The 13,712-nt window shown below is 45.4% G+C and overlaps 1 protein-coding gene across 1 annotated transcript in view; it reads left to right on the top strand.

The window, feature by feature from the left end:
• The window catches only part of h6pd (hexose-6-phosphate dehydrogenase (glucose 1-dehydrogenase)), a 48,917-nt gene extending 44,964 nt beyond the window's left edge, over window positions 1-3,953 (top strand). Inside the window, exon 4 of the mRNA XM_080215276.1 lies at window positions 237-3,953. Within this exon, the coding sequence (XP_080071402.1) occupies window positions 237-1,600 (1,364 nt within the window). The 3' untranslated portion in view covers window positions 1,601-3,953. The remainder of the gene's footprint in view (window positions 1-236) is intronic.
• Window positions 3,954-13,712: the final 9,759 nt, after the last annotated feature.

Below are 13,712 nucleotides of genomic sequence, written 5' to 3'. Positions count from 1 at the left end.
CCGCGCTGTTGGCTTTACTCTGCATCGCTAACCAGCCGTCCAGCCAACTGAGCTAAACGGACTCCCCCCCCCCCCCCCCGCATTGAAACAACATCACTAACGGTAAAGTGCTTTGGGACATCCTGCGGCTACGAGCGGGACTGATTAAATGATTGGATCAGAGAGGCACTGTGTCACTTGTTTCCACAGATATCTTTGTATGTAGTGACTTTGTCAATTTTCTGTCCGTGTTTCAGGTATAGCGGTGTTCCTAGGCAGTCCCCAGTGGGATAACGTGCCTTTTATCCTGACTGCTGGGAAGGCTCTGGATGAGAGAGTTGGCTACACTCGAATTGTGTTCAGAAACCAAGCCTTCTGCCTTCAGAACGAGTCAACAAGAAAAGCCGAATCTAGTCAGTGCAAGCAAAGACAGATCATCTTTTATGTTGGTCACGGAGACTTGAATTTTCCAGCTATTTTGGTCAGTAAGAATCTCTTCAAACCAGTGATGAAAACATCAGGCTGGAAACAAGTGACAGAATTTCCAGATATCCAGATGTTTGGCCTTCCGTTGTCAGACTATTATATCTACACCCCTGTGATGCAAAAGGATGCCTACGCGGTGTTAATACCACAAATTCTCCAGGCTAAACGGGACTCGTTTGTCAACACTGAGGATCTCTTAGCATCGTGGAAAGTCTGGACGCCCCTACTGAAAAAATATTCCAGTGTGAACCCACGCATTTACCCTGGGGGGGCTCAGAACGGAGACCTACTGGACTTCACCGTTGCTGGGAGGGCGGTAACGTTTAGCAGGGCAAACCCTGTGCAGATCATACCACGGGACTCGAGCCATCAAAACATAGGCGACTACAAGGTGACGGAATCGAGCTTTCGCGGGAGCGCGTTGGTCTCTGCCAAGGCAGAGGAGCTCATCGCCAAACTGGCTTCCCACCTGCACCGAGTAGCTGACACCACCACGCAGAAATTTGGCAAGTTCCACCTGGCCGTCTCGGGAGGCTCCAGCCCCGTCGGCCTGTTCCAGAGACTGGCCACGCACCACCACACGTTCCCTTGGAAACACACCCATTTTTGGATGGTGGACGAGCGGTGTGTCCCACTCAATGACCCCAAGTCGAACTTCCGAAGCTTGCACGACAACCTCCTGCAGCACTTCAAGATTCCTTATATCAACATCCACCCCATGCCTGTTCACATGAACCAGAGGCTGTGCGTGGAGGAGGACCACGGCGCAGACCTCTACGCAAACGACATCAGGATGTTGGTCAACAGCACGAGTTTTGATTTTGTTTTACTGGGGACGGGCGCTGATGGTCACACGGCCTCGCTGTTTCCAAAGAGCCAGGCTCTAACCTCGGATGGCGCACTGGTTCTATTTTCAGAGAGCTCAGAGAAGCCTCACCAGAGGATGACCCTCTCTTTAACTGCGATAAATAAAGCAAAAAACGTTGCCATCTTAATAACCGGGAAGAGCAAGCATGCAATTGTCAGTAAAATGAGTAAAGAGGTGGAGAAACCCCACAAATGGCCCGTTACAATGGTCCAACCCTCAGATGGTAAACTGGTTTGGTTTATTGACTATGATGCACTGTTTGGTTGACCAAGGTTCACAAGGTGGATCTTCACTGCCCTATCCTCCAAAGTTCAAATCTCCTGGTGTAACAAATTTTCTGAGGTTACTCTTTGTCAAACAAAGTGATATTTTTATTTTTCTGGTGGTGTGGGGGGTGTTAGTTCTGGGCATAACTATCAGGTTGGCAGACAATTTTAAGAATAACTTTACAAGCAAATAAATAGGTTGGGTATCTTCGCAAAGGTTATTGCTTGCTATGGAACCCACTTGATTTCCATTCTCTTGATCCTAATTGAATGAAACTCGAGTCTGCTTCATAGCAGCTGATAGTCCTTTTCACCAGATCCCTACACCCAGGTGGTGAAACCAGAAATCTCTCTCAGGTAACGATGAATCCACAACCTTTTCTATGTTTTATTAAATCTTCAAATGGGTGCCATCTTCATGTGGAAGAAGTGTCAGGTAACCAGCTGTGTTTGCGGTTCAGATTTCTGGTGACGATACCCCTTCTATAAATTAAGCTTGATTTTTGTTTTTGCAAACCAGTTGGTCCCAAATATTTAACCAGGATTAGAGGAACGTGAATGTCACCCATGTGCCATCTTACTTAGATACCTTTTTATGAACAGAAGCCAGAGACACTTAACCATCGCTGCAATGATAAGAAACAGATAAATCCAAGTTACAAAATACAGAGAAAACACTTTTTTTTGGTCCGACTTCTGGCAGACTTTGGCAAAGGCTCTAAGTATCTCCACCAAAAGCACTAACTTAATCTTGTGGCCTTAGCTGTCACAGAATTGTGGTTTGTGTACTCAACACTGGAAATTTATTTGAGCCAAAATGTAGTGCGGATCTCAGGGAATGGGGAGAGGAAACCCCTCACCCTGTGCTCGCAAGGATACAGACACAGGGTGTTTGCCTTGTTGAGGGCGGTTACAGCCCTATCACTGACTCACATGGGGGCCAGTGTTCCACTCTGGATAGGCAGCTGGACAGAACTGGAGCCAATCCTTAGGCAGTTTTTATATTTATTTACCAAGTTACATGTTACAAGCACACACCTGCTAACCCAACAGCAACAGTTTCCGTCTGCGTCTATTTATGTTTGCGTTTTGTAAGTGAAGGACAGACAATTAATGTACGATTACCATAGAGTTACGCTGCATCGGCTTTTGTATTTCGTATTTGGGGCGGATAATTTAGCATAGGATTTGAAATTGGCCAGTTGAGCAAGACTTGCTGTCCAAGCATTCTAACTTTGCACTGAATGTTTTAGAGACACGGAAACTGCCAATTTATATCTGATCTTGGAGGGTAACAGTTCAGTTCCCTGAGCCATATTTTAATGAAGAATACAGCCAACGTACTGCGCCAGTAACATGAACAGGATGGATATTTCTGCAGCAGAGGGAAAGATATATACAAGTTGCCAATCTGGTCATGTGTGTTATGTCTATATGAAGTTGTGTTGGGACGTTGCTATTGTCTAGTTTTGTTCCTGATTTGAAATCTTTTGCTTTTGAGCCGTGTCCGGTTAACCTCGATCCTGGATTATTTACCTACCCTAACGTGCTGCATGTGTAATACACTTTGGGTTGACTTTCTCTCAGTGCCAGGTAACACATCCCTGAATAGGATGTGGTGAAGAGAAGTTTCCAGGCCTTCAAATGTTAAAACTGAATGGGCCTTTGGTTCTCTAAGCCAGACGTAAGCTGCTGCATTCACCTTATGCAACATGCAAGTTTAACAATTGCAGGCGAAGTGTTTTGAGACATGGCTGAGAGAGTCAACGATTTGCATTGTGTCAGAGACAGAAAATTCTGGAAAATCTCTGCAGGCCTGACAGCGCCTGTGGAGAGAGAATGGAGCCAGCGTTTTGACTCAGGATGCTTGACTTGAAACTGGTTCTGTTCTCTCGCCACTGATGCTGTCACACCTGCTGAGATTTTCCAGCTTTTTTCTCTTTTGGTTTCAGATTCCAGCATCCGCAGTAATTTGCCTTTAACTTGCATTTGTATGGCGCCTTTCATGACCTCAGGATATCTGAAAGTGCTTCACAACTGATGAAGCATTTTAAAGTGTACTAACCTTTGCATTGTACGATGTGTGGCAGCCAATTTATACAAGACAAAACTCATCATAAACGCTGTTCAGATGACCTGTTTTGCGATAATGATTAAGGTGTAAATGTTACCTATGACCCCGCTCTTCTTCAAAATTGTCCCAAGGTACCTTATAAGCCTGCCACCAGGAATGCTGACAAGACCCACAATCTAACGTGTTGCATTAGAATGGCAGCCTGCATTCTGGGTTCAGCTCTTTGCAGTGGGAACCTTCAAACCCACAACCTCCAGACTCGGAGGTGACAGTGCTACCACTTGGCTATGGGTGGCACAGTGGCACAATGGTTAGCATTGCTGCCTCGCAATGCCAGGGTCCCAGGTTCGATTCCTGCTTTGGCTCACTGTCAGTGTGGAATTTGCGCGTTCTCCCCATGTCTGCGTGGGTTTCCTCCAGCTTCCTCCCACAGTCTAAAGTTGTGCAGGTTAGCTGGATTGGCCATGCTAAATTGCCCCTTGGTGTTCCAAGATTAGGTTAGGGGAATTAGCCATGGTACAGGGATAGGGCAGGGGTCGAAGCCTTGGGTAAGATACTCTGTCAGAGAGTCAGTGCAATATCAACTGGTCACATTACCTCTTCTGCACTGTCAGAATTCAATGATTTTCTAACATGCAATCTGAATGCAAATGTATCCACCTGGTCCTTTTTTGCTCACTATAGAATCATAGAATCCCTACAGTGCAGAAAGGGGCCATTCAGCCCATCGAGTCTGCATCGACCACAATCCCACCCAGGCCCTGCCTGTGTAATCCCACACATTTACCCTGCTAATCCCCTTGACACTAAGGGTCAATTTAGTATGGCCAATCAATCTAACTTGCACATCTTTGGACTGTGGATGAAAACCAGATCACCCGGAGGAAAGCCACGCAGACATGGGGAGAATGTGCAACTCCACACATACAGTGATCTGAGGCCGGAATTGAACCCGAGTCCCTGGCGTTGTGAGAAAGCAGTGCCAACCACTGTGCCACCATGCCAATCCTATCTATTCCTGTCTTGTAAATAAACAATTTGGAGCTCTGAACTTAACTTTTATAGGATCTTAATTCACTCAGTCCTTAATCTGTGCTGCATTTTCAGTTCTGAATTGTACAATTCAGTAATCTTACCTCTGCCTAGGTGAAAATATGACCTCAGAACTACCAAAGGTGGTGAATGTAGCCCAATCCATCACGCAAAGCAGCTTCCCATCCATTGATTCTGTCTACACTTCCCATTGCCACAGCAAAGCAGGCAGCATAATCAAGGACCCCACGCACCCCAGACATTCTCTCTTCCACCTTCTTCCTTTGGGAAAAAGGTACAAAAGTCTGAGGTCACGTACCAACCGACTCAAGAATAGCTTCTTCCCTCCAGCTGTCAGACTTTTGAATGGACTTACCTCGCATTAAGTTGATCTTTCTCTACACCCTAGCTATGACTGTAACACTACATTCTGCACTCTCTCCTTTCCTTCTCTATGAACGGTATGCTTTGTCTGTTTAGCACGCAAGGAACAATACTTTTCACTGTATGTTAATACATGTGACAATAACAAATCACTGTTAAGATTACCCATGAGTGTAAATGTTTGTTGTATTGATGTAGTCACTGCGCTGAGGCTGTTGCCCTGTAATAATGTTGTACTTGGTAATGGCGCACGACTTTACTCGAATTCATCAGCTGACACCCGGTGTGAAGTAGAAGTGGAAGAAAATGTTGGTGTTGGAGAATTCATTGAAAATCCTGGGGTCAGTAAAGCCTGGTTTAAAATGGAGTAGTTCTGAGAATCCGTGTATTCATGTACAATGGCCAACAGTATGGCCTACAGATTCTCAGTTGGATCTCCAGTTGGAAGGCTCCTCAAAGTAGGGAAGCACCGGGAACTAGGAATCTGACGGCATTGTCTCAGCAAGTTCCCAAGGCCAAATATTAGTCATTGATGGTACTTGCGGAAATCAGAAGCACTCTCTGGAATCGAGCATCTTTTTGATTTGATTTATTGTTGTCACATGTATTAGTATACAGTGAAAAGTATTGTTTCTTGAGTGTTATACAGACAAAGCATACCGTTCATAGAGAAGGAATCAAGAGGGTGCAGAATGTAGTGTTACAGTCAGAGCTAGGGTGTAGAGAAAGATCAACTTAATGCGCGGTAGGTTCGTTCAAAAGTCTGACAGCAGCAGGGAAGAAGCTGTTCTTGAGTCGGTTGGTACGTGACCTCAGACTTTTGTACCTTTTTCCTGATGGAAAAAGGTGGAAGAGAGAATGTCCGGGTGTGTGAGGTCCTTGATTATGCCGGCTGCTTTGCCAAGGCAGCGGGAAGCGTAGACAGAGTCTCAATGCGTGATGGATTGGGCTACATCCCCGACCTTTTGTAATTCCTTTTGTAAAGCTTTTGAAATGAAGGAGATGTCATTGTAAAAAGCAAACAGCAGCAAGTTACACTCAAAGAGATTATCTTCAGTCTGATTCTGATAATCCTGGCTGTGTAGTTTTGGGGGACTTGCCATTAGTGCCTACTGTCAGTTTTGGAATTACTGACACCACGTTTGTGGTATAGCGATTTTGTGTGCAATCTACTGCAATTACTGTCCTGACTATACCCAATTACTTTGAGTCAAACCTTGTTGGTCTCTTTTTGAACAAATGTTTTTCATCAGGATGTGATTACCCGTGAGAATGTATTTTTTTTCAATTTGGGTACTTTTAAATGTTCTGGGAATTTCTTGATGGATTTGTTTATACGTAGCTTGAGAATTTGTTACAAATTTGTTACAATCGCTGTGGATTTAAGTTCAAATAAAGCTTTTATTTTTAACGCAGTTTGATTTGGGGTTTGTCTTTGCCAAAGTGATGTCTGATTTTGAAGGGAGGAAGGTTTGCTGGCCAGGGTTCAGTCACTGAGCAGAGTATTCCCTATTTATATTCCAGCAAAGCACATTCTGCCTCCATTCATGAGAAATATCATATTGGATCAGTGAGATCCACTATTAGCAGTAACATTGCCGCATGCGTATGAGAGGTCATCCATTTCTCCTAATTTAACAGCAAATTTAGTATAAGGTCATAAGACATAGGAGCAGAATTAGGCCACTTGGCCCATCGAGTCTGATCCGCCATTCAGTCACGGCTGATATTTTTCTCATCCCCATTCTCCTGCCTTTTTCCCATAACCCCCGATCCCCTTATTAATCAAGAACCTATCTATCTCTGTCTTAAAGACACTCAATGACTTGGCCTCCACAACCTTCTGCGGCAAAGAGTTCCACAGACTGCTCCCCATTGGGAAATCCTCTGCAGTGAAGGTTATCTGCTTTTTTTACACAAAATATCTAATAGGACAGAACAAAACATTTCAAAATGGCCATCACAAGATGTTCAAATTTTCTACACTGATCATGTTGCCTGAAACGTTTAAAAACATGTTTTACTCCATCCTTAAATTTACAAAGCCGATACTCAGACTGGACCAGGCAAACCCAAATCCATCTTTGCTTGCTCCAAAAACCAAATTCCAATTGGATCCAATTCGAGGTCCCCAGAAGTTGAACAAAAAGACCCAAGCTGACAAGATAAGGCATTGCATTCCATCTTAGGTTTGATCTCGATGCTTGTTCTTAGCAAGCGATTCCTCAAATGGCCCTTGATCTTTTTCGCTCTTGACAGATCAGTCATACATTCTCATCATTTTCCACTTCCGTTTTACACTTGGAGCAACATTACACACGGTGGCACAGTGATTAGCACCGCTGTCTCACTGCCAGGGACCTGGCTTTGACTCCTGGCTTGCGGAGTCTGCATGTTCTCCCCATGTCTGTGTGGGTTTCCTCTGGGTGCTTTGGTTGCCTCCCATAGTCCGAAGGACGTGCTGGTTAGTTGGATTGGCCGTGTTAAATTCTCCCTCAGTGCACCCAAACAGGCACTGGAGTGTGGCGACTAGAGGATTTTCAAAGTAACTTCATTACAGTATTAATGTAAGACCACTTGTGACACTAATAAATAAACTTTAAAACATAACTTTCACCCTGTAGCAGCCTTCTGGATCGCAACCAATGTGTCTACAGCTTTAACCATCATATTAAATTCAGACGCAAAAAACTTATCATACATGTCCTGGTGTGAGTCTGTTTCATCTTAAAAAACCTTTGTTCCATATGGTTTTATTAGACAATGTGCAATCAGGCACAAGTTACCAGCAAATGGTTTCTCTCACTTTCTCTCATGGACAATCACAACATTTTACATTAATTCAGCACTTTTAATGGGAGTAGAGGAGATTTTGTGATGCAGTGGGTTAGCGTCTCTGCCCCTGAGCCAGAAGCCCCGTGTTCGAGAGCCAGCCCAGGGCTTGATGGCCAAGGAAGGTGCGTTTATAACGCAGCCAGACAGGTTGAATGTTAGCCTGCAAATCCTTCCAAACCGTTTGGTAAGATTGGGAGAGAGTTCTGGTCAGCCACGCTTGATGCGGAGTGATGCCCCTCAAGCTATAAGTCTTTGGCGACAGATTAGCAAACAGTTCTGGGAATTACGAGCTATGAAAACAAACAAAAGTCTGCCTTAGTGCACCACCAGGTGTGGGAAGGGTATTGGAATGGAATTTTAGGCAGTAAAGTGTCCTGACATGTTTCACAGGAGCAATTATCGAGCAAAATCTGACATCTTTGGCACATAAGAAATATTGAGGAAGGTGGCCAAAGAGATAGGTTTTAATGGAGTGTCATTTTTAAAACTTGTTTATTAGTGTCACAAGTAGGCTTACATTAACACTGCGATGGAGTTACTATGAAAATCCCCTAGTCACCAAGCTCCAGCACTTGTTCGGGTACATTGAAGGAGAATTTAGCATGGCTAATGCACCTAACCAGCACGTCTTTTGGACTGTGGGAGGAAACCATAACACCCAGAGGAAACCCACGCAGACACGGGGAGAAGGTGCAGACTCCATACAGTGACCCAAGCTAGGAATCGAACCCAGTCCCTGGCACTGTGAGACAGCAGTGCTAACTTTGTAGGAGAGAGGGGGAGAGAGATTAAGGGAGGGACTTCCAGAACTTTGGAACCAGACAAATGAAGACATCAATGATGAAGTGATTGGAAACAGATGAGTGCAGAGATTAGGGAGGGTTGTGGGGTTGGAGGAGATTACAGAGAGATGATGCCACTGAGGGATTTGAATTTTAAAATCAAGGCCATGCCATGGAACAAAACCTGATGAGTGACAAATTGGCCATCATCCTGGTCTGGCTTACAGAGAGAATGCACAAGAGTGTTTTCAGCTGGTGTTACTCACAGGAGACGGGCGTCCCCGTCATGTTTGCGGACACTCCGAAGTCAGACACTGGGATCTGCTCCTCTGAAATCTGCTGGGATCAATTTCTCCATTGACATTTCTAATTGGAGGATATTTCTTCATCATTAATGCCAGTGTGAGGAACACTGGGGAGGGGAACTTTATTTTACTCTTTAACCTATTGCCAGAGTTCAAACTTTCTCTTTAACATTGAATCTCTGCTCATATCAACAAACTATACACTGATTTTCATTGATCAGTACTTACAACCCACAGTCTAGAGCAAACGAGTTAGCAAGATAGATTTTACTGTGATATTTTGCAATCCAATAATACATCTGAGACAAAATCTTACCAAAAAGAAATGGCAGCGCGTTGTGTCAAGTGAGAACACATCTGTCTGTATCTCAAGACCTTATAAATCTCTGCTTAAAAAAAATCAGGGGGCGTGATACACACTTTCAATAGGGGGAGGGCTGCACAGAACCTGAGTAAACACCCCCCCCCCATCTCTCCCCAGTCCATCTTAGAGGTCTTGGGGGCCCCTCTCCCCACCCCAATTAGAGTCAGCACTTCTCCACCTCCCCCATTCCCCCGGATCCTCTTCCCCTCGACCACCAATCATCAGCCCCTTCCCCCCTTCTCCCGATCATCGGTCCCTCCTTTTACCCATCCACCCCCCACACACCCCCATGGCATTCCCTATTCCTCCGTGCACTTCCTGGCCACAACCAAATCTAACTAAGCCCCCCGCCTCCCCCCTGAGGCTTCCACTGGGGCCTGCCCCCTTGGTACATGTTGGTATTGCCAGGTTGGCATGGGCATGGTGTCAACCTGGTGGTGCTAACCTGTGCCAGGGGGCATTGCCAAGCCACTGCCTGGCCATCTCCCTCTCCCCCAGGGACGACACAACTTTACGCCCCTCGAAAGACCCCTGCGACAGGTTCACACCAAGGTCATGTCAGTTCCTGTTGTCAATACTTGGCAGCCATGATATGGAGATGCAGTGCAGAAGTAGGCCATTCAGCCCATCGAGTCTGCACCGACAGCAGTCCCAGCCAAGCCCTATCCCTGCAACCTCACATGTTTACCACGCTAATCCCCTGACAATTTATCATAGCCAATCTATCTAAATTGCACATCTTTGGACTGTGGGAAGAAACCAGAGCACTTGAGGAAACCCACGCAGATACAAGGAGAATGTGCAGACTCCACACGGGCAATGACCCGAGCAGGAATTGAACTCAAGTTCCTGGCACTGTGAGGCAGCCGTGCTAACCACTGTGCCAACCTGCTGCCCTGTGTGTGGATTCTACATGCATTTAGATTGGATTGGATTGGAGAATTGAACACAGAGAGGCCAAAGTTGATATTTTGTTCCCAATTAAAACATTATAGCTTCACAGTTGTGTAATAGGGAGGTCTTGCGGCACGGTTAGTATTGCCCTACCTGTGAACGAGGTTTAAGTCCCATCTCAAAACTCAATGCCCAAGGGAGGAGCATTCGTAATGTGGCCAAACAGGTTCCTAATAGCTCCAGTGTGCCCATGAACCCGGCTCTTTTGGATATCACAGTACCATGGAGGATTGGTCTGCTTTGAGTGCACGTTGCTGTAAAGGATGAAGAGAAGAAAGTGGGTGCTGGTGGAACTGTGGAATGATGAAGAGGTTGGTATGGGCTTACTCTGCGACCAATGGTTTCTGCTTCAAAGCCCAGTGAATGGCGAGTGGTAAGGGCGAGAGAGGTTCTTGGGCAGCAATAAGAGAGGAAACAAGTTGGAGTGTCTAATATCAACTGTCCAAATTCCCAGGCTACAACATGTATGTAAGAGCAACTCAGAACTTCCTGAGCGAACTGTATTGCCAAAAGTGGTGTCATAGTTTGTAGCAGTAGATGGCAGTGTGTCCACATTAAAGTTAAATAGCGGCAAACTTGACCAATAAAGCACTTTGCATTTTTGACGGGGTCACTCTTATTGGGCAGAGGACACACGATGTGTGCAGCAAGCAGGAAATAGCAAAGGCAAACATTTACGCAATTACTGCTGTGCCTTCTATTTCAGGAACTGAGATCACTGACTCAGTAACATTCACGTGAATGATCTTTCTCAATTGTGAAATGCTGATTTTATTGCACCAAAACACATATAAAACACGTGCAGGAAATGATTCAAACATGAATTATTTCTCATCGGAAAGAAATCAAAATGTGAGGGACTCCTACACTTAGGAAGATACAGATACTGGAATTTTACCAGCCCAGAATTGAGGTGGGTGAGGCTCGCGGAACGGAATTCTCCATAGGCCCCGGGTGGGATTTTACGAGCCTCGCCGGAACAAGGTCATAAAATCCTGGCCATTATGTCCCATTGTTCAAAAGCATGTGGGATACTAGCAAACTGCAATAGGAGAGAAAACTCGGGAAATACTCAGCAGCTTAGGCTTTGGAAAGAGAAAGGGAGTTAATATTTCAGGCTGATCATCAGAGGAGATTGAGGGGAGAAAGTACACCATAGTCACGGTTAGAAGTGATTTCTTTTTCCTGCTAGCGAGAAAATGATTAACTTTTGATTTGATTTGATTTATTATTGTATTAGCGTACAGTGAAAAGTATTGTTTCTTCCGTACCATACAGACAAAGCAGACATTTCATAGAGTACACAGGGGAGAAGGGAAGGAGAGGGTGCAGAATGTAATGTTACAGTCACAAGTAAACTGGCACAATAGAATGCTAACCACCGTGCCACTTCTAAGAGTCTCACTGTCTGTTGCATCAATAAAGCATCAAACCCATTATGCCCTTAAATCTTTGCTCTTTTCGCTCTAGGTAAAAAATGTTTGCCCAGCATAAGAAGAATGAGGGGAGATCTCATTGAGACGTATAAGATGATGAATGGGATGGATAGGATAGAGGTGGAGAGGCTCTTCCCGCTCAGAAAGGACAGTAGGACTAGGGGGCACAGCCTCAAGATAAAGGGGGGGGCGGTTTAGAACGGAGTTGAGGAGGAACTTCTTCACTCAAAGGGTGGTGAATCTCTGGAATTCTCTGCCCGTTGAAGTGGTGGAGGCTGCCTCGCTAAATATTTTTAAGACGCGGGTTGATGGGTTTTTGATAAGCGGGTGGATTAAGGGTTATGGGGAGCGGGCGGGAATGTGGAACTGAGCCACGACATATCAGCTATGATCTTATTGAATGGCGGGGCAGGCTCGAGGGGCCAGATGGCCTACTCCTGCTCCTATTTCTTATGTTCTTATGTAACATTACAGCCAGGAGACATATTATGAATCTGAAGCTTTTCTAGTCTGTGCCTTGGGAGTGGAAGGCACCTTCCGTGCACTGCGATCTGGAGCAAAACTGATAAACATGTTTATGATTTCAGCGTGGGTGGAAAATCTTCTCCTGGAAGCCAGAATATTTGTGCAATACCAGGAGGTGGCAGTGTGTCTGCATTAAACTTAAACCGTTGCTAAGCAACTAGTAAAAAAAGTGCTTTCAGTTTCAGGTAGGATCACTGCCGTCTCTTTTTATTGGACCGAGCGCATTAAATAGATATAAGAATGAGGAACGAATCCAGAAAAGAGCAAAGAGAAACATTTACATAGTAACTGCTGCTCCTTCTATTTTGAAAATTAAGATTGTTGATTCAATTGTATTAATGTGAATGTTCTTTTTTTAACTTGTTTGGCTGTGAAGTCTCCAATTTTGTTTCATTCTTTGATGGAATCTGGGTGTCACTGGGCAAGACCAGCATCCGTTACCCATCCCTAATAAAGTTTGAAGTTTATTTATTACTGTCACAAGTAGGCTTACATTAACACTGCAATGAAATTACTGTGAAAATCCCTGTGTCGCCACACTCCAGCACCTGTTCGGGTACACTGAGGGAGAATTTAGCGTGGCCAATGCACCCTAACCAGCACCTCTTTCGGACTGTGGGAGGAAACCGGAGCTTCCGGAGGGAACCCACACAGACACGGGGAGAATGTGCAGACTCCACGCAGTCATCCAAAGCCAGAATCTAATCTGGGTCCCTGGCGCTGTGAGGCAGCCGTGCTAACCACTGTGTCACTGTGCCATGTCACTGTCCCACCCCACTGTGCCCACCCCCCCTCCGAATTGCCCCTAACCCGAATCTTGGCTTTTCTGACTGGCTGTGGGTAAGCCAAAAGACTTTCAGTAGGATGGGCAATCCCAGCATCAGGAGGGGCTGGAGAATCCCATCCTGAGTGGCTCGCTGGGCCATTTCAGAGAGCTGGTGAGAGTCAACCACTCTGCTGTGGATCTGGAGTCACGTGTAGGCCAGACCGGGTAGGGACAGCAGGTTTTTCTTTCATGAAGGGCTTTTGAACCTATTTTTGACAGCGGTTTCACCGTCACGATTACCAAGAATAGCTTTCAATTCCAGATTAACTGAATTGAAATGGCTACTGCCAAAATGGGATGTGATCCCATGTCACCAGATCAGAGTTTCTAGATTACGAGTCTAGTGACGTTATTGTTTCTTGGCCGTTTGGTGAAGATCCAGCGTCAGATCAAGCCCAAGGTGGAGTGCAATGCCTTTTTATAGGATAGAATCATAGAGTCCCTACATTGCAGGAGGCCATTCAGCCCATCGAGCATGTACATAGAATCCTGCAGTGCAGAAAGAGGCCATTCGGCCCACTGAGTTTGCACCAACCACAATCCCACCCAGCCCTATCCTCGTAATCCCATGCATTTATCCTAGCTAATCCCCCTGG

This window comes from Carcharhinus amblyrhynchos, chromosome 30 (genome assembly GCF_965287045.1).
Source record: "Carcharhinus amblyrhynchos chromosome 30, sCarAmb.v2.hapA, whole genome shotgun sequence".
NCBI classification, from domain to species: Eukaryota; Metazoa; Chordata; class Chondrichthyes; order Carcharhiniformes; family Carcharhinidae; genus Carcharhinus; species Carcharhinus amblyrhynchos.
Note: the sequence above shows the minus strand (reverse complement) of the source record. Positions and strands in the feature narration are given on the sequence as shown.